This window comes from Chaetodon trifascialis, chromosome 4 (assembly GCF_039877785.1).
Source record: "Chaetodon trifascialis isolate fChaTrf1 chromosome 4, fChaTrf1.hap1, whole genome shotgun sequence".
Lineage (NCBI taxonomy): Eukaryota > Metazoa > Chordata > Actinopteri > Chaetodontiformes > Chaetodontidae > Chaetodon > Chaetodon trifascialis.
In genome coordinates, this window is record NC_092059.1 from 29573053 (window position 1) to 29599449 (window position 26397).

General features: G+C 44.0%; 1 protein-coding gene across 1 annotated transcript in view; it reads left to right on the forward strand.

Annotated features, from left to right (window-relative positions):
* The window catches only part of st3gal3a (ST3 beta-galactoside alpha-2,3-sialyltransferase 3a), a 78697-nt gene that overhangs the window by 40521 nt on the left and 11779 nt on the right, over positions 1-26397 (forward strand). Inside the window, exons 7-9 of the mRNA XM_070961047.1 lie at positions 626-689; positions 3129-3224; positions 7324-7510. Coding sequence (XP_070817148.1) covers positions 626-689; positions 3129-3224; positions 7324-7510 — 347 coding nt within the window. The remainder of the gene's footprint in view (positions 1-625; positions 690-3128; positions 3225-7323; positions 7511-26397) is intronic.

A 26397-nucleotide genomic window follows, 5' to 3' on the forward strand; every position in this document is an offset into this window, starting at 1 on the left:
GTGTAAAGACTTCTGTCATACTATCCTCCTGACTGCACCTCAGTCCTCTGACATACAAACGAGGATTACAGGGTACCCTTTCAAGCTCTTCGATGTTGCTCGCTGATGGACAAGATGGTTGAATGGATTCACAGAGTGATGCAGGTATTTCATAAGCCTAGTGTGGACTTTTCACAGATCAGAGCTTAATGAATCAAACTTGACAACGACAAGGTTTTTATTCCAAAACTGGGACGTGACTGTGACATAACCTCTCTCTCATTTGGCTTCCATCAGGCAGAGAGTATGTTGTTTAAAAAGGCTGTTCCCTCAGCTGGCTGTTTCTGTACAGTGTCTCACACACGTCACTCTCACTGAAAGAAGCAAGTGGAGTGCCTACGAGCCCCTGCCTTTCTAGGACACCCATCTTTAATAGTTGTTTAACATTGTAAGAGGAAGAATTGTCTACCCACCCAGCTGTGGGTCCTGGTCCTGGTTCTGCATTATCCCAGCTCGTCTCATTGTGCTGAAGATGAGGGCATCATAGCTGGTTGGAATGTGGAGTGAAGAATTATTTCACATTAATATTTATCACTCACTCACTTTGTTTTCTATTTCTGTCCATTTGTCTCTCTTGTATCTACAGAGAAGATAATCGATATTCTTCTGTCAGCCACTAAGAGCTATGGCCTTGGGGAAGAAGTCGCCAGGTAAGTTGGTACAAGTTGTCCTGTCATGCTCTGATCAACACAGTCCAGTCATTGCAATATGTCCACACAGTCCAGTCATCGCAGTATGTCCTTACTACAAAGTCTGTATTTAAAGCTATGATTTGAATTTGTGAACTGTCGATGGAGTCAGTTTTTATGCCAGTCCATTAAATGAAAGACACTTTAATCACCAAGGGTGTAGGGCCGTCTTGCTTTCATCATTCGTCATATCTGTGGGTATTTAAAGGTTATTTATATTGGGTCCAACAATTAGTCATCTGATGCTTGATTCGTCATAAATATTAGGGACAGAAAACTACACTACAATCATGTTTTAAGAAAAGAGTATATAAAGCGCAATAAATGCAAAACATATAGCAATAATTTTAAATAAAGCAAAATTTTTCATCTGAACTCATCAATGGATATAAAGGTTGAATCTCAATTTTTCTATGGAAAATAACAAAATCTATACTTTTTTCAAGTGGAATTTTCAAAATACAAACACATACTGTTGTCACACTTGAGAAGAATAGAAAACAAGGAGCACAGGGGATAGGACCCAAATGTCCAAAAACAAGCAAGGTCCAGGAAAAACAAAGCAATGGTCTGAAAATATTGGAAAGGGGCTGGAACACTTGGCACACCAGTTACAAAGAATTCTGAATCTGAATCTGAATCAAAGGATGAACTGGCACAGACTGAGAGAAAATACATTACAGTAGGAAGGGAAGGCTAATAAGGGACAGGTGAAAAAAGCAAAAAAAAGACATCAGGGCTGTCTTGAAAGTCAGCTGGGTCGGAGGTGGACTCCGGCAGGAAGCCACCCAATGCAGGATAGAACATGGCTGGAGGCTAGGAGGCTGGTTGGTAGCTTACTTAAGAACGGAAGCTGGAAGGCAGCTAGCCAACTCAGGAACTGGAGCTGCCAAGAGGCTGTCAGACCACTGGCTAGCCAACTCAGGAGCTGGGACTGGCAGGAGACTAGCAGGCAGGGTTTTAGCTGACTCAAGACCTGAACGTGGCCGGAGACTAGCAGGCTGCGTGTCCGTCTCAGGAGCTGGAGCCTATTTTTTCAATATCTTCTGCAATATCAGTAATCCACTCTGCAATGGTTTTTGGAAACAAACTGACATTTTGGAACTATTTTAATTTATCTGGTGCTTGTAACTCTGCAGTGGTAACAATGCACTCCACAAATTCTTCTTCTGAATGAGGTTTCAGCTTCAAAGCTATTAGCTTGCTCACCACAAAACTTGCCTGCATAACACTGTCTCTGTCAGAATGTGGTCTTGTCAAAGCTGCTTGTTGAGCATCCAAACTCTGCCAAAGAGCTTTAACTTCACTCAAGTGCATTTGCCCTTGCAGCTCATCCAGTTTAGCGTGTTTAGAGTTTTTATGATGCTCAAGGTTGTTTGTCATCATCATGACTGCATCCTCACAAATTAAACACACTGGCTTGCCTTTTACCTCAACAAAAAATAATAATTTGTCCATTGCTCTTATGGAATGGTATTCCGCCTCTACCATCTTTTTCTCAACATCACAGAAATGCTGCATGCATGTTCACTTCCTTCAAAATAACACCTCTTAGTAAAGAAGACTTTCAACAACCTACAAACATGAAAATAGCATTCTAAAATATAGACTAGTCCTCTCAGCTATGACTATACCTAATCAAGCTTTTGTGGGAGGCGATTCCAAACTTTTGAATGGTTGTTTCTTTGAATGGTTCTTGGCTTTTAAAAATATTGGACCTAATGGTTCAGGTTCCTCTATGTATTCTCTAAAAACGTCATGTGTTACGTATTAACAACATTTCTTTTTCCATCTAAGTCTGTCCATTTATCCTGAAACTGTTCCCAGATCAGTTATGGACGTAATTACTTTATTTGATTCCACTTTGGATTGAAGTTTTTCTCTTAATATGGGTCTCATCAGTTTCACAGACACCGTTTACTGATGCTGTTTCTTCAGCCAGCTAAGACAATTAGGAATGTGTTTATTTTTCACAGACTAAACACATGTTGCACAGAGTCTACAGTATACAGACTTTAGAATCATAATTTTAAATAAAGTGTGACATTGGCTTTTGTTAACTGTCCCACTTCTGCTCTTAATCCCATAGAGAGTACTTTACTTGAGAATAAATACTAGATAAATAATAGAGTGTAGAAGCGTCCTCAAAACTCATAGTTGCAACATAAGAAAGTCTAGACTCTTTGTTATCACTGACACTGATCAACAGAGAAACTACTTTATTGTGATACTCCAATATGATCAGTGAGGAGGGAATTATTTTCTCCACTTGTGAAGAGTTTTCCCCTGCTTATTTTTACTTATTTTACTTTTTATTCAAGTTCTTCAAATAACATATGGACTAAATATTGAAGTGCTGTTGTACCACACCATAATGGTGCTTTTTTGTGTGTGTGACAGTATGAACTGTAAGACGTGCATCATCATAGGGAATGGAGGAATCCTCACCAACAAGTCTCTGGGAGAGAAGATTGATGAGTTTGATGTGGTGGTCAGGTACGTTGTGACACAGAAGTATTCTACTGACAGCACATACTTTACTACCCCTTTTTCTGTTCCTTGAACTAATGGTCTAAGTATGAAAAACTACATGTGGCATAATGCTATTGATAAAAGAGACAATAAAATAAACAAATCAACGAGTAAATGACTACAATTAAATACATATTTGTGTTATTTGATAGCTCAGTCACCTCCCTCTCAGCTTGAATCAGTCTGGTCAGTCTCCTTTGGCCACTTTAATAAATACAGAATTTTTGCCCACAAAACTGCCCCTCATTTATGTTTTTTGTTTTTAGCAGCATTCTCTGTAAACACCAGAGTGTGTTTGACCTTGAAAATTACGTTTCTGAGATTCTGAAATCACCCTGTCTCGTCCCAACAATCATTCACAGAGTCACTTAGATCACATTTCTTCCTCATTCTGATGTTTGGTCTGAGCAACAGCTGAACCTCTTGACCATGTCTGCATGCATTTATGCTACAAGTTGCTGCTACATGATTGACCAATTATTTGCATCAACAAATGAGTGTACAGATTGATACAGAAGTATCACTGAAATACATAAATGTCCATTACAATAAAACTCCATTCCATCTCTATACTATGTCTTTTAATGTATTCATGTCTTTTAATGTAATCAGAGTATATTAATTTAATTTTTTTTTTTCAGGTTGACACTTGCTTGTCAGTCATCCTTTGAGGGCAGAATCAACAATGATGATTGGTTGCTCTGTGTCTTAGCAGAGATGCAGAGATACAGGGAAAAGCTGGTCTGGTCAGATGCAATATAGGTGGCACGGTGGGACGGTGGTAACGCTGTCGCCTCACAGCTAGAAGGTCCTGGGGTCGAATTTCGCCTTCGGTGCCTGCTGCTTGAAGAAAGTGGCCTGTCTGTGTGGAGTTTGCATGTTCTCCGCGTGTTCACCTGGGGTATCTTCCTTAAAATACCCCCACTAAAAACATGCGAGAAGATCACCACCTGACCAGTGGTGATGAAAGAGCTGTCAATTGTGTTTGTACTGTCTGCAGCTCTACTAAGCTATGAAATAAAAGAGGCCTTCACAGGAGAGGAAATAAAAATGTAGTGAAACAAGTGTAAAAACCAGCCATAGATACTGTGAATTCATAAAAACATATAGATTAGAGTTGGAATGGAGTTTTCTAATTCTGAACATATTTATCTCAGTGGATACTAATTTATGTTTGTATTATATGTTTATATTTCTATTTGTATTTATTTATTTTATTTCTCATTCACATATTTCATCATTTCATTGTCTATTTCTGTATTTATTTGGTTAATATAAGATAAGATAAGATAAGATAAGATAAGATAAGATAAGATAAGATAAGATTTTATTGGGAAATGTAGTCATTACAGCCGGCAAGTATTACAAAGAGCAACCACAGTGGCTTAAAGAGGTATAATACTATACAGGGATACAAAATAGTATACTGTAACAATGGTGTCTCTAGCATCTATCATAGTTTTTATCATCAAACTTCACAAATGCAGAATTCTAACAAAATCAAAAACATATCCACGATGCTACTTTGGGCATAATGACGTGTGCAGATGTCACTGGATTTACTCAGATGCATTAAATCAACAGCATTCAGAACTATGCTTGTTACTTCTTCATTTCTGGTCACATGACATGTTCTGTTCCTGACTTTCTGTGACTCTTAAAGTGACCTTAACAAACAGTGAAACACCTAAAATACTGCAGAACTTAAACACTGGTTTACATCAACATATCAGCTTAGTTGTAACAAAACAAATAGTGTTATTGCACAGTTGAGAAAAATATACAACTTAGAAATTGCACCAGATGATATGGATAAATGTGAGCAGATGGTAGCCTTGATAACAGTAGTGCAAAACAAAAGAGCGTTTAAAATGTAAGAAAGACAGCATCAACACAGTGCTAAATTACATGATGCTGAAGTTAAACAGTCTGACAGCTGTTTGGATGAAGGACCTGCGGTGGCGTTCTTTCTTACAGACTGGATACAGCAGTCTGTTACTGAAGGAGCTGCTTAAGCCCTCTACTGTCTCATGCAGGGGGTGGGATAGGTTGTCCATGATCGATGTCAGCTTGGCTAACATCCTGCTCTCACCCACTTCCGCAATGGGCAGTCCAGGACAGAGCCAGCTCTCCTGACCATTTTGTTAAGTCTTTTCCTGTCCCTCTCAGAGTTTCCACAGCCCCAACAGAAATAGAAAAATGCAGATGCCACCACAGTCATAAAATGTTTGTAACAGTGTTCTACATACTCCAGAGGACCCCAGTCTTCTGAGCAAGTGCAGAAGACTTTGGCCCCTCCTGTACAGTCTGTATAATCTCAGTGTCCAAGCCCTGGATGTTCACTGGCATGGCCTGTGGTACCTTCCTTCAGAAATTAATCACTATCTCCTTCATATTGCTGGCGTTTATGTGCAGGTAGTTCAGTCCCCACCAGTCAACGAAGTTGATTACAACCTCTCCATACTCCAGTTACACATCCAACAATGCCTGTATCATCTGAGAACTTCTGGATGTGGCAGCTGTCACTGTTGTGTCTGAAGTCTGATTTGTAGAGGGTGAAGAGGAAAGGGTAGAGCACTGTCCCCTGTGAGGCCCCCATGCTGCAAACGACCACATCGGACCTGCAGTCGTGAAGCACACTGTGGTCTGTTGGTTAGGTCGATGGCCCACGCAGCCAGGTGGCAGTCTATGCTGGCTCCTTCCAGCTTCACCCTGAGTAGTGAAGGTTGGATTGTGTATATAGCACTGGAGAAGTTGAACAACATGACCCTGTATAGTGACATAGGAAGGAGGAGCCTGGTTGTTTTTCTTTTTTGATGACAGTATAACCCATCCCATAACTACTGTCACCATATTGATTCCAAATTCATTCTGTTGTTGGTCTCAGACTCTTTGTATGAACTGGTCTCATATGTAATGGGGGTTAAAGGTTTGTAGTGTTTTTTTGTTTTTTTGGTAATCTCTGAGTATGAATATCAAAAACAAATTGAGATTTTTTTTTTTTTTTTTAAGAGAGACCTTGCAAGGAAGGCAGGCAATGTGAAGTCATTGTTACAACAATACATACAATACAATACAAAATTGTGTCATGTTCTTTGTGTGTTTTCTCTCCCTTGTGGTCATTTGGGAGCAACTCATTATTCTCCTCTTTAGCTTCTGCTAATGTTTCATTGGTTGTTTTAGTCATGTGACACAGCCAGGTCATAGTTCAGGGATTCTAATCAGTAAGTTGTTACATGTGGTCAGCTTGCAGCTGCAGCTTCTTTATCTTTTCCCTCCTCTGTTTGTGCCTTGGAAAGCATCGCTTGTAAGTTGTGTTTGCATTTATAGTTGATAATAGTATACAAGTGTCATGTTATTCATCCAGTTATATTACATTTAAATGTTTGATTTACTTGCATGTGAGCACAGTGTTGCAGTGTTGGGCTAGCTATGAGTGTTTCCTATTGTAATTGATGGCTTTCCTGCTGCAAGTATGCCAGTGCTGTTTCTAGTGATATTTTGAGCTGGTGAACTTTATGTACATCGTTTGCAAGATGTTTATAAGTTATGTACAACTATTTACAGGCCACTTGAATGTGGTGTTTGGTGCTGTAGCTTTGTAGCTGTTTAGATAACTTACATAGTTCTATGTCTGTGGACTTATAATTGTTTAATTAATTATAACTGTTTATATAGCATCCAGTAATTGGTGCTCCTTTTGTATCATTTCAGTTTTACAAAATCCTTTCATGAGAATGACGATAACAGTAAAGAGCATTCAGCTTTACTCCAGCCTCTGACTTTCTCTTGAAGCCTGTCAGCTATCTGTCAATTTGTGTACAGACAGACACACTGAGGACAGAATAAATTGCTTTAGCTAAGACAAGGCACGTCAGCACACTATGAAAGACCATTAGGACTCCTGGTAATGTGATCTGATTTATTTTGTAAGCTTTTGTATTTAGTAATTTGACAAATGTACAATTGCAGATTAAAATAAAAAAAAAAAAATACGTGTTTTGATTGTTTTGGACAGCACATTTTATGATTGATGGATTGATTGTGCAGCTGTGTCATACAGGTTAAATGAGGCCCCAGTGAAAGGCTTTGAGAAAGACGTCGGGTCCAAGACCACCATGAGGATTACCTATCCCGAGGGTGCCATCCAGAAGACGGAACGCTACGAGACTCAGTCCCTGTTTGTACTCTCTGCCTTTAAAGCTCTGGACTTTAAATGGCTTCGACACATGGTTTTCAACCAGAGGCTGGTAAGTCAGCTGAAAACTGCTTATTTTGCCACTGCACCAGCGAATACACCTGTTGCCAGACACTTGATGATAGGGGTGACTGGTGAATGTTTCTATCCAGTTGTTTTTATGCACAATTGTTTTTGATTTGCACATTAAAAATCCTTAGTGGAAACACCAGATAAACTACACAAATCTCAAAAAAGTCACAAACAGAAGATGTGATAAAAGCTGATGGAAACAGCCAGGCTAGCAGTGTGGTTCTATTGATGGCACTTGCATCTGAAGGATAGAGGAAATCCTCGCTCATTCCAGTGTTATTTTGAGGAGAGGGCAACTACTCATGATGCACAGCTACTCTGGGAGCCTCCTCTCTCCTCATCTCCAGTGACACACATTCAAGGGATTGGAACACCCTTGATGATGGCAGACCTCAATCAGTTTCCAGGTCAGGACAAAAAGATAGAGTAAAAAGGATGGGAGGAAGCATATTTAGCAGAATGTAATGCACCCATCGTGATCCCCTGACACCATTAGGGAGACATTTGTGTTTTTGGCTAAAGTACCTCATCAGTCCTCACCCGTGGCAACTTAATTAATATTGTGAACCGCTGTCTCGGAAAAAATCTTAATTATTTGTCAATTCTTGTAAACTTGACAAATGCATTATGTTATTCTTATGTTTGTATAAAAAATATTGTGTCAATTTGTCCTGGTGTGTAGGCTACTTTGTACAGTGATTAGAGAGTAGTGTAGAGTAGCAGTCAGAATAGAAACAAATCAATTTGGCCCAGTATACAGGACATCCCAGCTAATATGGGATAGTTGGTGACCCTAGACAAAATGCAGTCTTAGGTGAATAGTGCGTAGAGCTTACCTACAAATATGAAAAATATATTATTTACAGCCTCCACCCAGTTACACTAAACTGCTACGACAGTCTTAATGAGTCTGTCTAAATGTTTTACCTGTATGACTTGCTTTTTAAAATGCTCTTCCACATAGTTACGCACACGCAGCCTTACTGAGTGGTTGAGGAACACATGCACATTCCACAGAGGAGATGAGATTTTGTATGTAGAGGTGTCTGTCCTGATCACTGTACATACTCACTGTTAGATACCTGAAATTGTAGTGGAGAGGGACGGTTACCCGAGCATATATGAGAGTAATATTTCCAGTAATTATACCTGCATATCAATATTGTCCCTCTGTTTAGGCCTTTAGATAGTTATTATAAGTGTCAACATCAACCCAGCATACCAAGGCTACCTCCATATCCTTCAACAACTAGCTTTAGGCACAGTCTTTATGTTTGTACATGCTTGAGTGGGAATGTAACACATTCCTGCAACCTAGCTCACAACATGCCTGCTTTGTACTCCCGCTCCATTCTTCCTCCATGACAGGAGAGCAAATCAGGCCAAATGCTCATAGACCTCATAGATAAAAATGGGAGAATAAAAAGTACTGTAATGATTGTTGCTGTGCATCTGTGTAGGAGACTCCTCACTCTGTTGGTCTTGTTGACAACAAAAAACACACAGTCCATTTATGATGGTGGGGCGTTGTCAGAGAGTGATGCTCCTTTTGCCTCATAATCTTTTCCCCTGACAGACACATATTTGCACAAACACTATTTACAGCTGACATAAAAGCAATGGTCAGCACTGGCTAAAAAGGATAAAATGCTACCTGAAAGTTGCCCTTTGCTAATAAGAGGGAGATTCTAGGTTAAGAAATTTGTTATTGTGACAAAACTAGTGCTGTCAATTGATTAAAATATTGAATCGCGATTAATCTCATGAATGTCATAGTTAACTTGCAATTAATTGCAAATTAATCGCACATTTTTATGTATTCTAAATGTCCCTTGAATTATCATTTTAATACTGTTATCAGCATGGTAAAGTGGATAGGCTTGCTTTGTGCAAATGTTTTTTAATTGAAAACAACAACGTGTATGTTATATTTCACACTAACAGCCTAACTTTGGGCAGTCATTCACATTTGAATGAATGAAATCTCACACAATTTAATAATGTCAATAAACAGATGACGAAAAAATAAATGCTTGGTTACAAAAAAGCCCCTTCAACAACCCTTCCTAAGGGATCAAAACAGGGTGATACAAAAAAAAAAGTTACAAAGCGCACATCATTGTGAACAGGGACTCAGGCTATCGTGCAGTTAAACCATGGCTTAAACTTTTTAAACTTTTCTTTCTTAAGTTTCCTTTGAACATAATAGCATCCATATGCCTCTATCGAAAGCCATCCATTGTCGCCAGGTTTTGACAAGGGGGCGGCGGAGAATTTGCATTAGCCGTGTGTTTGGCCATCACGTGGTATTTCAGACTGGATGTGCTATGCTGATAATTCAGTCCATATAGAGAGTAAATATAGCATAATACAATTCAACAACAAAACAAACTGCAGCCTCCAAAGTGAGCCCATGTGCTGAGGCTGCCAATTCTCTGCAGTGGCTGCAGGTTAAAAATCAAGATGGCGGTGCCCTGTCCGGCTGCAGCTGCTGCGGCTCCCGGTAACACAGACACTTTATCGGTAATTTTGCCATCTAGACCAGTGTTTTTAGCATCAAAAGTTCAGCGAAATGGTGCAAGAATAGTATATGACCGGCAGGTTATCATTAGTCTGAGTAAAGTTAGCAACTTAGATCTCGTAAGCCCGGAGATGCGGACCGCTCTACACAACCTTGGTCTGCTACGCTGGTCAGATCCAGCAGCCTACAGAGCAGCGGAGTCTCCTCCCAGCGGAGGCCGCCCTTGGAGACATCGGAGGCGGTGCGAGAGGAAGCAGAAGCGCGGCTGCCGCGGCGGGCTTACATCTAATCTAAAAGCTAACCCGTTCCATCAGTCCTGCTCACCAATGTACGCTCCCTGGAAAACAAACGGGACTACTTGAAGCTGAACTTAAACACCAAATGGGAGACAAGAAACTGCTGCATCCTCATTCTCACCAAGACGTGGCTCAACTCTTCTGTCCCGGACACCGCCATTAGCCTGGACGGGCTAACAACATTCAGGTCCGACGGGAGCCATGCTCTCACAGGTAAAACCCGGGGAGGCGGTGTTTGCATCTACACTAACAGTAACAGTGTAAAAGTGCTACTCTGGTCTCCAGTCATTGCTGTGTGGACATAGAGTTTATGATTGTGAGATGCAGACCCTTCTACCTGCCCCGGGAATTCACCAACGTCACCATTGTTGCTGTTTACATTCCACCCAGCGCTAACTGTAAACAAGCCCTGAGTGTTCTCTACCATGCCATCAGCGACATGCAATCCACACACCCGGAGGGCGTTTTTATTGTTGCTGGGGACTTTAACCAGGCTAACATGAAGACTGTGCTTCTGAATTTTTACCAGCGTGTGGATTTTGCTACTAGAGGGGAGAATACACTGGACCTGGTTTACACAAACATCAAGAAGGTATCAGAGCAGCCCCCCGCCCCCACCTTGGCTCCTCAGACCACCTCTCTGTTATGCTAATTCCTGCATACCAGCCCTTGCTCACCAGAGAAAAGCCTGCCGTGAAGAAGGTGAGAGTGTGGCCTGAGGGAGCCATGTCTGCACTGCAAGAATGTTTTGAGTGTACCGAATGGAGCATGTTCAGAGAGACTGCAACGGACAATCAACACACCAATGTAGGAGAGTACGCTGCATCTGTGTCAAGCTACATACAGTGGTGTATGGAGGGGGTTACAGTCACAAAGATCATCATCACATGGGCCAACCAGAAACCTTGGATGACTAAGGAGGTGCGTGAAAGACTAAGGGAACGAAATGCTGCGTTCAAATCTGGTGATGCAACGGCACTCAGATCAGCGAGGGCAAATCTGAACCGTGCCATCAGAGTAGCAAAGCGCGCCCACAGTCAGAAAGTCCAAGGCTTCTTCCAGGACCCCAGCAACACTAGACAACTGTGGCAGGGCATCCGAACTGTCATTGACTACAAAGCCACACCCACACCCTGTCAGAATGACATTGGCTTCCTCAATGAGTTAAATAACTTCTTCGGAAGGTTTGAAGCGCCTGCACTTCCTGCGGCAGATGAGAAGAGCCTCCCTCCCCCCTCCCATCCTAACCACCTTCTACAGAGGGACCATCAAGAGCCTGCTGACCAGCTGCATCTCCGTCTGGTCTGGGAGCTGCAGGGCCTCAGACTGGAAGTCTCTGCAGAGAGTGGTGAGGACAGCAGAGAAGATCATCGGGACCCCGCTCCCCTCCATCCAGGACATAGCAGATAGGCGCTGCCTATCCAGAGCCCACCAGATCCTCTGTCACACCCCCCCCCAACCATTTCTCAGTGCACTTTTTCATATGGACAATATTTCTGAGCAATATAATTATGGAGGTATCGGTTTTAATTAATTAATTACCTCTTATCTGTGCAATAACCCCCCCAGCTGCTACACTGTTTCTGTTTACACAGTTTATATACTGCTTATTCTGTTTTTGCGCTACAATGTTTACACTGTTTATATACTGGTTATTCTGTTTTGCACTATTTATTCTGTTGTTTACATTCTGTTTAGCTACTTATTCTCTATTGCACTCATTTTATTTAGCTCTTGTTTTTTTTCTTTAGTTACATGGACTATATTTTTCATTTTTAAACTATCTCACAATTCCATCTCACTGCTGTGTTTTTTTTGTGCAATGACAATAAGGAAGTCTAAGTCTAAGTCTAAGGTTCGACTCTCACCTGCGGTTCATTTACTGCATATTGTACCCTCTCTCTGCCCTCTTTCCTGTCACGACTCAGCTATCTCTGTCATAATAAAGGCGAAAAGCCCAAAAAGTAATCTTTAAAAAAAAATTAAAAATACATAGTCGAGTTAAGTTACTATTAACTAATTTGTTTCATTTAACCTATGAAAATGCCTTCCTCTGTTAAATGGAAAATACTAATGTTCATGTACACAAAGGAGTCTCACACACAGTCTTCACCAAAATTAAATCACTGCTTTTATTTAGGCTTCAAGAGGTTTTTGTAGAAATGTAAAAAAAACCATTACATTTCATTTACTTTAGTTAACTACACTGCATTGTTTTGTTTTGTTTTGTTTTGTTTTGTTTTGTTTTGTAGCTAAAACAAAGTGTTCACTGTGTTTCTACACTAGAATTTCTTTAGTGGGACTCTTTCCTTGCCTCAAAGAGTACACATCTCTCAAAAACAATCTTAAAAGATTCTTAGATTAGATTAGATTAGATTAGATTAGATTAGATTAGATTAGATTTGATTTGATTTGATTTGATTGAACTTTATTGATCCCTTTGGGAGGACCCCTAAGGGAAATTGGAGTTCCAGGAGCTCAAAGCGATACAGATAAAAGGTAATAAAATACAACAGAAATAGAGAAAAAATTAGAAAAATATGTTCTATACAGGGCTGCACGGTGGCGCAGCAGGTAGTGCGTGTGCCCCACAGCAAGAAGGGTTCGATCCCCGGGTCAGGCGGTGCTTTTCTGTGTGAAGTTTGCATGTTCTTCCCGTGCATGCGTGGGTTCTCTCCGGGCACTCCGGCTTCCTCCCACAGACCAAAAACATGCTCATTAGGTTAATTGATGACTCTAAATTGTCCGTAGGTGTGAGTGTGAGTGTGAGTGTGAATGTTTGTTTGTCCTTTCATGTGGCCCTGCAATCGGCTGGTGACTGGTTCAGGGTGTACCCCGCCTCTCGCCCATTGTAGCTGGGATAGGCTCCAGCCCCCCGCAACCCTGAAAGGGATAGGTGGTATAGATAATGGATGGATGGATGTTCTATACAATATATACAATGATGAAGTGAACTGTAGTAGACTGGTAAGTGTCCCAGTGCTCCTTCCCTTCCCACCCTCTGTCCCATGTTACCTCCTCACCCCGAGTGAGGAGTTGCGCAGTCTGATGGCATGAGGGACAAAAGAGTCTGCTTTGGAATCAAAGTCATTCATCAACTTAATGAATGACTTTTTTCAAGATGGCACCGGTGTGTGTGGCTGCTCGTCTCTTCTCGCTCTCTGTTTGGTGTGTGTTTTTGGTGTTTCTAGTCCTTGGCACTCTACAGACCAAGTCTCTGCTGGTGTACGATCGCCAGTCTCTCCAGGATCTTCGGCATAATGTTGTGGATCTAAGTGTGTTTGACTATGGTGGGCACAAAACCTTGCCCCCGCTCCTGTCGGGGATCCTGACTCATCTGCTCCGGGCCTCGGCCTTACCTGCCCGGCGGAAGCGTCTCCATCACCGCGGTATACGCAGCGGTCGTCTGGTGAAGCTAAAGGTCTGCCTGGCACTGCCTTCTTCCATCTCCTGGACAGGACATGGATTATTCCTCCCTTTCGTTGTGTCCTGGCGCTTCCTGGACCCCGTTGACGCCTGCCTGGTACCTGTTGCCGGTCTGGATGAGGGACTCCGGCCCCGCCGCCCCTGTTCTCTTCGGCTCCGCCAGCGCGGGGTGAACCTCCGGAACTTGAGGACACTGCTCCGGGCTCCCCGGTCCACCGAACCACAGGCCCCGTCTCCTGCCAGGATTGGCCTGGTGAATGCCAGATCACTGGCAAAGACGTTCATCCAGAGGGATTTCTTCAGCTCCCGTGGCTTGGACTTCCTCTGTGTGACGGAGACCTGGATCGGTGCTGGTGAGTGCAGCGCTCTTATTGAGCTTTTACTGGCTGGCTGCTCTTACTTTAACTCCCCGCGGACATCGGGCCGTGGAGGAGGAACAGCGACTGTTTATAAAAACAGTTTTAAATGTAAGCAGCACCCTGTTTCATCTTCATTCTCCAGCTTTGAAGTGACTTTATTTGAGGTGGGTTGCTCCGACCCGGTGCTGTGGGCCGTCATCTACCGACCCCCCAAATACAACAAGGACTTCCTGAATGAGTTTTCTGACTTTCTGACTGGAATCATGCCCAACTATGACCGTGTACTGTTTGTTGGGGATTTCAACATACACGTGTGCTGTCCGGATAAGCTGCTGGTGAAAGACTTTTTCAGCCTTATTGACTCTTTTAATCTGGTACAGTGTGTGTCTGGTCCCACACACGAACACGGACATACATTAGACCTGGTTCTGTCTCATGGGGTGTCTGTGTTTAACCTGGAGGTCTGTGACAGTGTGTTTTCTGACCATAGGCCTGTGTTATTTGATGCCGGTTTCTCCTGTGCTGCAGTCAAATCTAGCGCTCCTGCTCGGCACTGTCGGGTTTTTAACCCTCTCACTGCCAGTCAGTTCTCTGCTGCTTTTGACCAGCTCTGTGTTCCCTCTGACTCGACTCCCCCTGATACAGAGGAGCTCAGTTCTTGGTTTCACTCCTCCTGTAAAGCCATTCTGAGTTCTGTGGCTCCATTAAAAACTAGGCAGCCTAAAGCTAAACCTGAGCCTTGGTTAAATGACAGGACTTGTGCAGCTAGATGGGAGTGCTGTAAAGCTGAACGCAGGTGGAAGAAGGACAAGCTGCGGGTCTCACTTCAAATCTTAAAGGACTGCTGGCACCAGTACCAGAACACTGTCAAAGAGACCAAAAGAGAACACCTGTCAGACATTATTGTGTGCAATCGCCATAACCCTCATGTGTTATTCAAAACTATCGTTTTAAATGCCCCACAGTCTGTTGGTATTGAAGCACCCCCTGAATTGTGCAATAACTTCCTGCACTTTTTCATTGATAAAGTTGTTAGCACAAGGGCTCTCATCTCAGCTCCTGCATGTGACCCCTCTGTGTCTGTTCCCTGCCCGGCTGTGTTTGATAAGTTTGAACCTGTGACTCTGTCATATTTAGAGGATGTGGTCAGCCATATTAAGCCATCAGGCTCCCCTCACAATGCTGTCCCTCCTCATTTCTTTAAAGAGGTTTTCCCCAGTATAGGGCAGTTGGTCCTTACCATTATTAACAGCAGCTTGTCTTCTGGTGTTGTCCCCAGAAGTTTTAAAGAAACCTGAAGAAGCTGAAGAAACCTGGCCTTGACCCTGTGATAGTGGCTAATTTTAGGCCCATCTCCAAGCTGCCTTTTATTTCAAAAATCTTAGAGAAAGTTGTCTGCGCTCAGCTGAAGTGCTTTCTGGATGAACATGATATTCTTGAGGTCTTCCAGTCTGGTTTTAAAACTCTACATAGCACAGAATCAGCGTTACTCAGGGTCTTCAATGACATCCTCCTGGCTAATGATTCAGGTGACTATGTGATTCTTGTCTTGCTGGACCTAACTGCTGCCTTCGACACAGTGGACCACAATATTTTAGTATCTTGGATGCAGTATCTAGTGGGCATCTGTGGTAGTGCACTGGAATGGTTTAAGTGATATCTGGCAGACAGAACTATGTGTGTGAACATTGCTGGTTCTGAATCTTCCTCTGCTCCTCGATTTTAGGCCCCCTGCTCTTTTCATTGTATTTACTTCCTCTGGGTTCCATTCTGAGAAAACATGGCATCTCTTTCCACTGTTATGCTGATGACAGTCAGATGTATGTGCCACTGAAGAAAAAACATGCTTTCTCTATTAAACAACTTCTGTTATGTCTTGACAACATCAAAGCCTGGATGGCCCTAAACTTTTTAAATTTTAATGAAAAGAAAACAGAGGTGTTGATGTTTGGACCCAGTGGCCCCTGTGAAACCCCCCCTGTTGATTTGGGTCCCTTGGCTCTATATGTGAAGCCAACAGTCTCAAACCTGGGTTTTAAGATGGACGGTGATTTTAAATTGGATCGTCAGATAAGTGCAGTGGTCAAATCGAGCTTCTTCCATCTCAGGCAATTGGCAAAGGTGAAGCCTATTCTCCAAAGTCAGCACTTTGAAACAGTGATCCATGCCTTTGTTACTTCTCAGCTGGATTACTGTAACGCACTTTATTTTGGAGTCAGCCAGTCTTCCCTCTCACGTCTCCAGTTGGTCCAGAACGCTGCTGCTCATCTCCTGACTGGAACACGTAAGAGGGAACACATAACGCCCACCCTGGCCTCCCTCCACTGGCTGCCTGTGCATTTTAGAGTTCACTTTCAGATTCTTTTATTTGTTTTTAAATCTTTAAATGGTCTCGCCCCGACTTACCTCTCTGAGCTGCTTCATCTTTACGCTCCTGCTGCTCAGCTGCTCCTGGAGGTACCGAGGTCGAAGTTTAAGCTCAGAGGGGATCGTTCCTTTTCTGTCGCTGCCCCAAGATTATGGAACGACCTACCTTTGTGCATTAGACAGGCCCCCTCATTGTCCATTTTTAAAACTTGTCTTAAAACACATTTTTATTCCTTGGCTTTCAACCAAGCTTGAGACCTTGCTCCTGTTTTATTGTGTCTATTGTTTTTATTGTTTGTCTTATATTTTAGGTTTATTTATTTTATTTATTTATTTATGTTCCTATGTGCAGCACTTTGTCACAGCTGTGGTTGTTTTTTAAAGCGCTTTATAAATAAAGTTGAGTTGAGTTGAGCTTTGTGCCGACCACCAAGCGGCCCGTCTGATCAGTTTGTCCTGCCTGGATGTGTCCTTCTTGGATGTGCTGGCCCCCCAGCACATTACCGTGTAGAAGAGGACGCTAGCAACCACAGACTGGTAGAACATCCACAGGAGTTTGTTGCAGATGTTAAATGACCACAGCCTCCTCAGGAAGTACACCCTGCTCTGTCCTTCCCTGTACAGGTGGTTGGTGTGTGTTGTCCAATCCAGTTTGCTGTCCAGCCACAGTCAAGGTACTTGTAGGAGTCCACAGCATCCACCTCAACTCCCTCTATCAGAACTGGACGTGGGCTGGGTCTGGACTTCCCAAAGTCAATGACCAGTTCTTTTGTCTTTGAGGTGTTGAGTTGTAGATTGTTCTCTGTCGTCCCTGATGCATCCCACGTTGGCTGTGTCATCGGTGAACTTCTGAATGTGAATGTGTAGCTCAGAGTTGCAGCAGAAGTCTGATGTGTACAGGGTGAAGAGAAGAGGGGAAAGCACCATGCCCTGGGAGGCTCCAGTACTGCTGATCACAGTGTAAGACATGATGTCCTTCAGCCTGATGTACTGTGGCCTGCTTGCAAAAGAACAGTGCATGTGCAAGTACATGTCAACAAAATCACATTTCTCAGGAAACACATAACCTCCTCATTATTTTCCTCAACATTAAGTGTAGAACTTTCCAGTATTAGAAGATATTACTGTGCATATATAGAATGCACCTAAAGTAATAGGTATATTTTGTGTTACATTTTATATATGTTATTCAAACCAGGCTACTGCGATGTTGGTCACTGTCTTATTTCGAGGTTTGTTAAATTATAGTTTCTTAATCTCTGGCCTGTGTGGGTGGAGCATGCGCAGTTCAGCAGTAAGGGCAAATGTCTAATGTTCATTCATTTGATTGATCGTCAGGACCGGTACGCCTTGTCAGTAGGTGACTGTGAGCTGGCCTTGTTAGTATTCTTCAAGACAGGAATAATTGTGAACTTTCAGTGGTTAATTCTGGGTCCTGTTTTTTGTTTGCATTGCAGGTTTACAACCTATTTATCTTTCTGATTAACTGGCGAGTTAAACATCAGTAGGCTAGTGTAGTAGGCAAGCTAACTAGCGCACAAATGTTTATTGTGTGTGTGTGCAATAAACGGAGTAGTGAGGAAGAAAAATTTCGAGTTGTATCCACCGTACTTGTCCTGGTTACCCTTCCAGAGGGGAATTTATTAGACTATAGCGGGTAGTTTAATAAAAATCTGGACAGTTGTAAACCACCGTTGGAGCCGTGCCAGGAAATACATGGACCCGAGCGGAGATCGGTGATCGTTGAGGACCGGCGCTGGAAACACCGGAGACCCGGAGTCGGAGCAGAACCGGCTGTCAACAACGCCACTGCAACGGAACAGCCAAAGCCAAGAGCTAACGGGGCCGTCGAGGGATTGGGTAATCACCACAACCACAGGTAAAGCTGTATGGATCGTATAGACGCTAATGCTTGCTGCTAACGGAAGAGTGACTTGTATACAACATAGCTGCCGGTTGTAACATCCGACAAAAGACGTTATCGCCAGTGACGTGTCGTTCACGGGAGTGTCACTCCTTTTGAACAGATCCTGCCGATGAGTCATTCGTTTTGCACAAATTGGATCTCTTGAACAATTATTTGTTGCTAAAGTGACTCTAGTGATTCAGTTCACCTGGGGAAAAATAAAATGAAGCCAGACAAGCCAGATCTAGAGAGCCTAAAAAAGAGGCGTTCAAATTCACAACGGAACTTTACAACGCGAATAAACCGCCTTAGTGTCACCGCTGGCCGTTTACGAGAATTTGATTTGGCTGAAGAATTAACAAGACTGAGAGATGATTATGATAAACTTCTTGATGCCAGTAATGAATATATTGATGCACTAGGGCAGGCAGACTCAACAGGTGACAGCAGTGAGTCACTGGACGCCCTGACGAGGAGAGATGCCAATGAGCAAAAATTCCTGGAAACTGAGAAAGCGGTCATGAAAATGCTGTGGTCCAAGTATGCAGAGCCTGACATAGATGGGCTTGTGACACAGTTTGAGTCTGCTTTTGATCAAGCTAAGGCATTCGGGAAAGATAAAATAGTACCATGGTCGCAGCAAGGGGCCGAAAGTAGCAAACTGGATAGGAAACTCCATGAACTCAGAGACACTCTGTATACCTGGAGGGACTATCGGCCGTATGGGAAAGATAAATGCATGCTCTTTTTATCACTGAAAGAGAACAAGGAGCAACTGATGGATGAGTGGACATGCCAACGGGAAAATGAGCACATGAAGTGGGACAGTACAGAACACAATGACAGTGGCAGCAGTGACGGGGGTGAGAAGGAAGAGGATGTAAATGTGGGAGGTGACAACGCAGTTGGTGGGTGTGTCGCATCAGCTAGCGATGGTCATACAGCCACTGATAACATCACTTCTACCCAACCAGCAACCTTTGCCATTGCTACCCCACCTGTTAACACCCAGTCTGCTGCCGTCACTCCACCCGTTGACAGACAGGGAACTGTATATGTCAAGAGCCCTCCTCCGTTCATCTCTGCCGATGGAGCAAGCTTCATTACCAGTGCTCCTCAAGTTACTAACGTCAGTAGTCAATCTCCAAACAGGTACGTAGAAACTGCCGTACACAGTACTCCCCAACAGACATTACAGCCCACCCTGCAGTCACGACAACCTGGTGGTGGACTTAATGTCGGTTTTGCTTCACCTCCATACCTCACCAGTACGCCACAACTGGTGAGTGTCCCTGCTCTGCCTGCCAATCTTAGTGTGGGGCAAGGAAGTAGCGTGCCACATAGTGGCTCCGGTGCATACGCTGGGGGGGATAACAGCTCTCAGTGGCTTACACCCATAAGCTTACCTAAGTTCTCTGGGGACAGGAGGGACTATTGGCGCTGGAAAGCTGAGTGGGAGAGTATCCAGGCGCAAGCGGAACCTATGGGGTCACGAGAGTGTGAGAAACTTCATTTGCTGGACAGTATAGATGAGGTTGTGAAAAATAAACTCAGACTGTCACGTTGCAGAGATGCAAGCGATATCTTCAGAGAACTAGAAAACTGGTATGGTGATAAAGCGCAAACACCAGAGAAAATCGTGTGGGAACTACAGTCCTGACCTGCTGTAAAAAATCACCAGCCACAAGAGACATTGGAGTTGATCTTAGCAGTAGAGAGGGCAGCGTTGGACCTGGGGTGTGTAGACGCTATACAGAACCAGCTGGTGATTCGGTCTTTAGAGAGTAAACTTCCTGATGTCATGAAAAGAGAGTGGCTCATGCATGTAAGAGACCCTGATAATAATGTCTAGCCAGGAAACCGTTTCGACAGGCTTTTACTGTTCCTGGAAGATCAAAAATCGATATTAGTGAGGTTGGAGCAGTTGCTACCCAGCAAGCCTTGGCCTGCTAGCACTCCCGAGAGATCAAACCACCAAGACAAGGTGGGTGACAGAAGGAAAGAAAAGAAGTCTTTCACTAAGACTGCTGCTAGTGAAGTCAAAAGAAACTCCCAGCGGACACCGTGTGCTGTGTGTGGTGATGAAGAACACGGAGGAAAGCTGTTTCGCTGTAAGACTTTCAGGAAGGCTAATCTGTCGGAAAAGAAAGCTCAGGTGGAGAAAGCAAAGGCATGTACAAAGTGCCTGGATGTTAACGGAGCCTTCAGCGCCTGCACTCCAAAGTTCCTCTGTCGTAAAGAGGGTTGTAAGAAAGGCGAAACTCCAGCAGACCACCACTATTTCCTCTGCCCCAGGGCGTCAACAAAGAAGGATGTTACTAAGAGGGAGATTAAAGTGGAGGAAAAGAAGGGACTTCATGGTCCAACTGAGGAACAGGAGGCTGTGTTCGCCGGGTTGGGGCTGACTCCCCATCAGTTGGAAGTTGTCCGCAGAGCCTGTACAAACAAGGCGACTATGCGAGGCAAGGACCTGATAAAACAGAGCGGCTTACGAGAGTATCCAGTTCTCATGATGCTCATGCCTGTCACAACAAATAGAGGAGACAATCTTGGAGCCTTGGTTGATCTGATACTAATTACATTACGCACCGAGCTGTGGAAAGACTCGGACTGACCGGCGAACCCATCTCACCTGTGTATGGTGTTGGCATGATGAAGGTGAAAGTTCATACGAAAAGGTACCACGTAACAATAAAGGTGCAGACCTCACGAGGGACCTTGAAGCTCCACGAGATGATCTGCAACGGAATGGAAGATATCGCCAAAGTGGATCGAGTGGTGACATCGGAGCAACTGGAGCAGTTTTTCCCAGAAGTTAAGCCGGCCCGCCCAGGGAAGATCAACCTACTGATCAGTACTCGAGAGGGCCGATTAGCTCCACAAAAACTGCGAAGGGTTGGTGACCTGGTGCTGTGGAACGGTCCTCTAGGCAAGACTGTCAGTGGTACGCATCCAGACCTCTTTGAGGAACTGGAGGTGACCACATGGAACTCAAAGACGCACTTTGCACGTCAAAGTTGAAGAACACTTCACGGGAAAGACGGGAAGCCACTTGGAACAAGAGAGCAGCGTGGAAATCCGAACGACAGCATCGTGCAATAAAGAGGGTGGCTAAAATGGGACAGCATCGGAGCTGCCTGTGACCCTGCCTGTGGGGGGTGCCACTGTGGTAAATGCCCGCCAGGAGGAAAGGAGATGTCTCTGGCCAATGAGAAGGAGCTGGAGATAATAAAGACTGGCCCGACCTTCCGAGAAAGTGACACCCACAGCAATCAACTGAACTGGGATGCGAAGTACCCCTGGAAGGAGGGAGCACGCAGCCATCGGTGACATCATGTACAACTCGGTATGGTTGGAGGAACGAGAGGTCCATGTACATTGTTTCCTGTGGAGAGATTCACCAGATGATGAGATTGAGGACTACGCTGTTGTGAGGGTGAACATGGGAGACAAGCCAGCAGGATGCATCGCGCAAGTAGCCATGCGGGAGACCGCAAACTTGCCCCAGTTCTCTGACATGAAAGGGGAAAGACGAGTCATCAAGGAAGACTCCTATGTCGATGATCTCCTCACGTCCCACAACGACCTACAGTGCCTAGACAAGATCCTAGAGGGAGTGGAGAGGATACTGAGAACGGGGGGCTTCTATCTCAAGCCCTGGGTCCGGTCCGGCCAAAGTGGGAGGTAGGACGGAACAGAGTCTAAGCCAGTAACTCTGATGTTACCCAACCAGTTAGGGGTGGAAGACAGCAAAGCCCTGGGGGTTCGGCTACCTCGTACAAGAGGACAAACTCTTTGTGATGGTCTCCATTAATTTCTCTAGAAGGAAGAAGAAAATGAGAACTGAGATTGACCTCACTGAAGAAGAAGTGGAGGTTAAGAGACCAAGCCCACTGACTTGTCGTGTTCTACTGAGCCACATTGCTGGGCTGTACGACCCAATCGGTCTAACAACACCTGTGAAACAAAAAGGAGTGATCCTTGTGAGAAGAGCCTTCCAGGAAGCTGGCAAGCTTACAAAAGACACCTGGGACGAACCCCTTTCTGACGAGTTATGAGAGAGGGTAATTGAACTGTTGAAGGAGTACATTCGCCTGAGTAGCATCAAGTTTCACAGAAGCCTCACACCCTCCGGCTGGAGGGGTAAGCCCTGGGGAATTACATTTTCTGATGGGAGCTGTGAATCCTATGGCGCTGTACTGTACCTGTGATGGGAGACGTCGGATGGTGTGGTCACTCGGCTGGTGGAGTCTAAGGCCAAGTTAACCCTGCTTGACCAGAAAGGCGACGCGGTCAAGGCTGAGGTCTGCGGGGCTGTCTTCGCCACACACCTTAAAGGGTATGTATTGAAGCATGGGCGGTTGAACGTGGAGAAGTGGTACCACTTCATTGACAGTCGGACGGTGCTGGGAGCCATCCAGAGAGAGAGTTATGGATTCCATACGTTCTTCGCGAACCGAACTGGAGAGATTCAGAGGGCTGGGTCCGTGGCTGATTGGTGGGAGATCCCAGGAGAAATCAACATTGCTGATCTTGTCACGAGAGAGTGCTTTCCTGAACGGGTGGATGAGAACTCTGTGTGGCAAAAGGGTCTAGAGTTCTTGTCTAGTCCAGTTGAGGATTGGCCCATGATGTCTGCCTCAGAAGTTGCAGCCGATGCTAGAGAAACTGTGAGTAGGCTTCAGAGAAAGGTCTTTTCAGCAATCCTCACCAGAGCTCAAGCATGCGCGCACACATACACTTTATCAGATCAGCCCCCTACCCTGTGTAACAGGTGTGAGAGCCCTGTGTAACATTATCTTACTTCACAAAAGTTAGCTGAGAGATTTGAGTGTTAACATTACTACAAAACCCCCAAACCAGCAAATACCAACTGTTTATATAAAATGCATGTACATTACACCAACAGAAAAAAGTTTTCTTACCGGTATTTCGAAGGATGATAATAGATTCTGCCTGAATCAGTCAGCACAACATTCATTCACGGTCCACTTGGCGGCTGGGCACCAGGTGAGTTGAATTTGTGCGATGGTGGTGCGATGCGCAGATGTACAGCAGTCATAGAGGGACAATCTACTTTACTTTTGGAACGACTTGCGTTTTACTTAAAAATGTTGCGTTGACTCAACAAAGAGCTATTGTGTAAACCTTATTTCATTGAAACAGCAGAACTGACTCAATTAGACTTTGAAATATACATTTGTTGAGTAAATTCAATGAAGAGGATTTATTAAAACCAACAACACTGCTTTCACCATATGATTCATCTCCATGTCCTTCCATCAAATTTAGATGACGATGACTGCCAGAGTCAGGCTGGCTCAGAGGCCAGCTCTCACACTGGCTCAGAGGCTGCATTGGGCAGCGGGCACCAGCAGGTCTCACGCACCTCTAACTACTCCTTTCACCGAGGCAGGAAAGAGTAAAATGACTGAGACGAGTATAAAGGAATGTCACAGAGTGGTCACTAGATTTGTGGTGAAAGGTTTGCACCCTTTTGCCACTGTAGATGCCCCTAAATTTCTGTAGGTTCATTCGTTGCATTTTATCTGGCATATCTGTTCAAATGGTGTTGTAGAACTGGTGTAGTTCTGCTTCATTCATTCCCTACTCTGAGAAGTAGCTCACTTACTTTTTAGGTTTGTTCTGAGGTTACATCACACATCATTTGTGCATACTGTATATGTTATATTTTCTGTGCAGAGATGAAAATATAAAAGACAGTTAACGCAAACAAACCCATTTGTACTCTTTTATTTCCTCACCCAATGAGAATCGATTAGAGAATCGATAAGGAATGGATCGCTAAGCAAAATTGATAATGGAATTGGAATCGTTAAATTCTTATCAATTCCCATCTCTAATTATAACAAAGTGGAAGTGATTGGGATGCTGAGGCGCATAGTGCAAAGAAGTTATTAACCTTATGTAGAGTCAATCGCTACAGACCTCCAAACTTCATGTGGCCTTCAGATTAGATCAAGAACAGTGTGTAGAGAGCTTCATGGAGTGGTTTTCCATGGCCGAGCACCTGCATCCAAGCCATATATCACCAAGTAGTGCAGCAGATAATTGCATATTTTACAAGAATTGGTCAAACAGTGATGCAGTATCTAACAAAAGTGAATACACCCCTCACATTTTTGTTAATATTTTATTATATCTTTTCATGGGACAACACTGAAGATATGCCACTTTGATACAATGTAAAGTAGTCAGTGTACAGCTTGTATAACAGCGTAAATTTGCAGTGCTCTCAAAATAACTCAACACACAGGCATTAATGTCTAAACCGCTGGCAACAAAAGTGAGTACGCCCCTAAGTGAAGATGGCCAAATTGTGCCCAAAGTGTTGGTATTTTGTGTGGCCACCATTATTTTCCAGAACTGCCTTAACTCTCTTGGGCACAGAGTTCACGGGTTGCTACTGGAATCTTCTTCCACTCCTTCCTGACGACATCACAGAGCTGGTGGATGTTAGAGACCTTGCGCTCCTCCACCTTCCGTTTGAGAATGCCCCACAGATGCTCAATAGGGTTTAGGTATGGAGACATGCTTGGCCAGTCCATCACCTTTACCCTCAGTTTCTTGAGCAAGGCAGCAATGCAGCAATTCTGGCAGCAGCCATACGTCTAGAGACTACCTCTGGATATGATGCTGAGCACATGCACTCAACTTCTTCGCTCGACCATACCAAGGCCTGCTCTGAGTGGAACCCGCCCTGTAAAAACTGCTGTATGGTCTTGGCCACCATGCTGCAGCTCAGTTTCAGGGTGTTGGCAATCTTCTTATAGCCTAGGCCAGTGGTCCCCAACCTTTTTTGCGCCATGGACCGGTTTAATGTCAGACAATATTTTCACGGACCGGCCATTGAGGTGTGGTGGATAAATACTTCAAAATAAAATGATACGACCGTCTGCCCCTCTGCTTTCTTTATACATCGATGTTCTGCCCCCTAATGCTTTCTGGTTGTTATGGTAACGTTTAAACATTCCTTCAAAATATGATACAGATACACCACAAAAATTTGTGAAAAGTGCATGAAAAATCTAACTGACCTTAACGCTCAATCAATGGGAGCCCTGAGCTTGTTTCTGTGCAATGAAGGAATGCAGGGTGCTTGGTCTGCAAGTGACGAAGCAGTTTTGAAGGCTTCATTGCCTCATTAGAGAGTTGATCGCCACATATAATGAAGAGCGGGCTTGGTGTGTGGGGAATCACCTGTTGCGACAAATCCATATTTTAAGTAGGAGTCCTGGCACTGTCTTTTAAATGCAGCTTTCTTTCTCTTTGAAGTCATAGGCTCATCCTCTGCCTCCTCACTGGGCCTTTTTCCCTTCACAAAAGAAACTTTCTAACAATGTCTGTTTTTGCTCATCTTGACTGTACAATTCCAGCGGCAATGTGTCACGTGACCGAGATGTACCGGAGAGAAACCTCATTTTTCAAAATAAAGCATCATTCAGACTCAGATAATAAATAAAACGGAAATAATGTAAGTTATTTATTCTTTCTGTGCGGCCCGGTACCAAATGACCCACGGACCGGTACCGGTCCACGGCCCGGGGGTTGGCCTAGGCCAGGCATGTCAAACTCATTCCACAAAGGGCCGTGTGGCTGCAGGTTTTTCCTCCAACCAATCAAGAGCACACAGTCTGACCAATCGGCTGTCTGAAGACTGAGATCAGCTGATGAAATGAGTCACGTCTGGTGTGCTGCTGCTTGGTTGGAAAGAAAACCTTCAGCCACTCGGCCCTTTGTGGAATGAGTTTGACATGCCTGGCCTAGGCCATCTTTATGTAAAGCAACAATTCTTTTTTTCAGATCCTCAGAGAGTTCTTTGCCATGATGTGCCATGTTGAACTTCCAGTCACCAGTAGGAGAGAGTGTGAGAGCGATAACACCAAATTTAACATACCTGCTCGCCATTCAGACCTGAGACCTTGTAACACTAACAAGTCACATGACACCGGGGAGGGAAAATGGCTAATT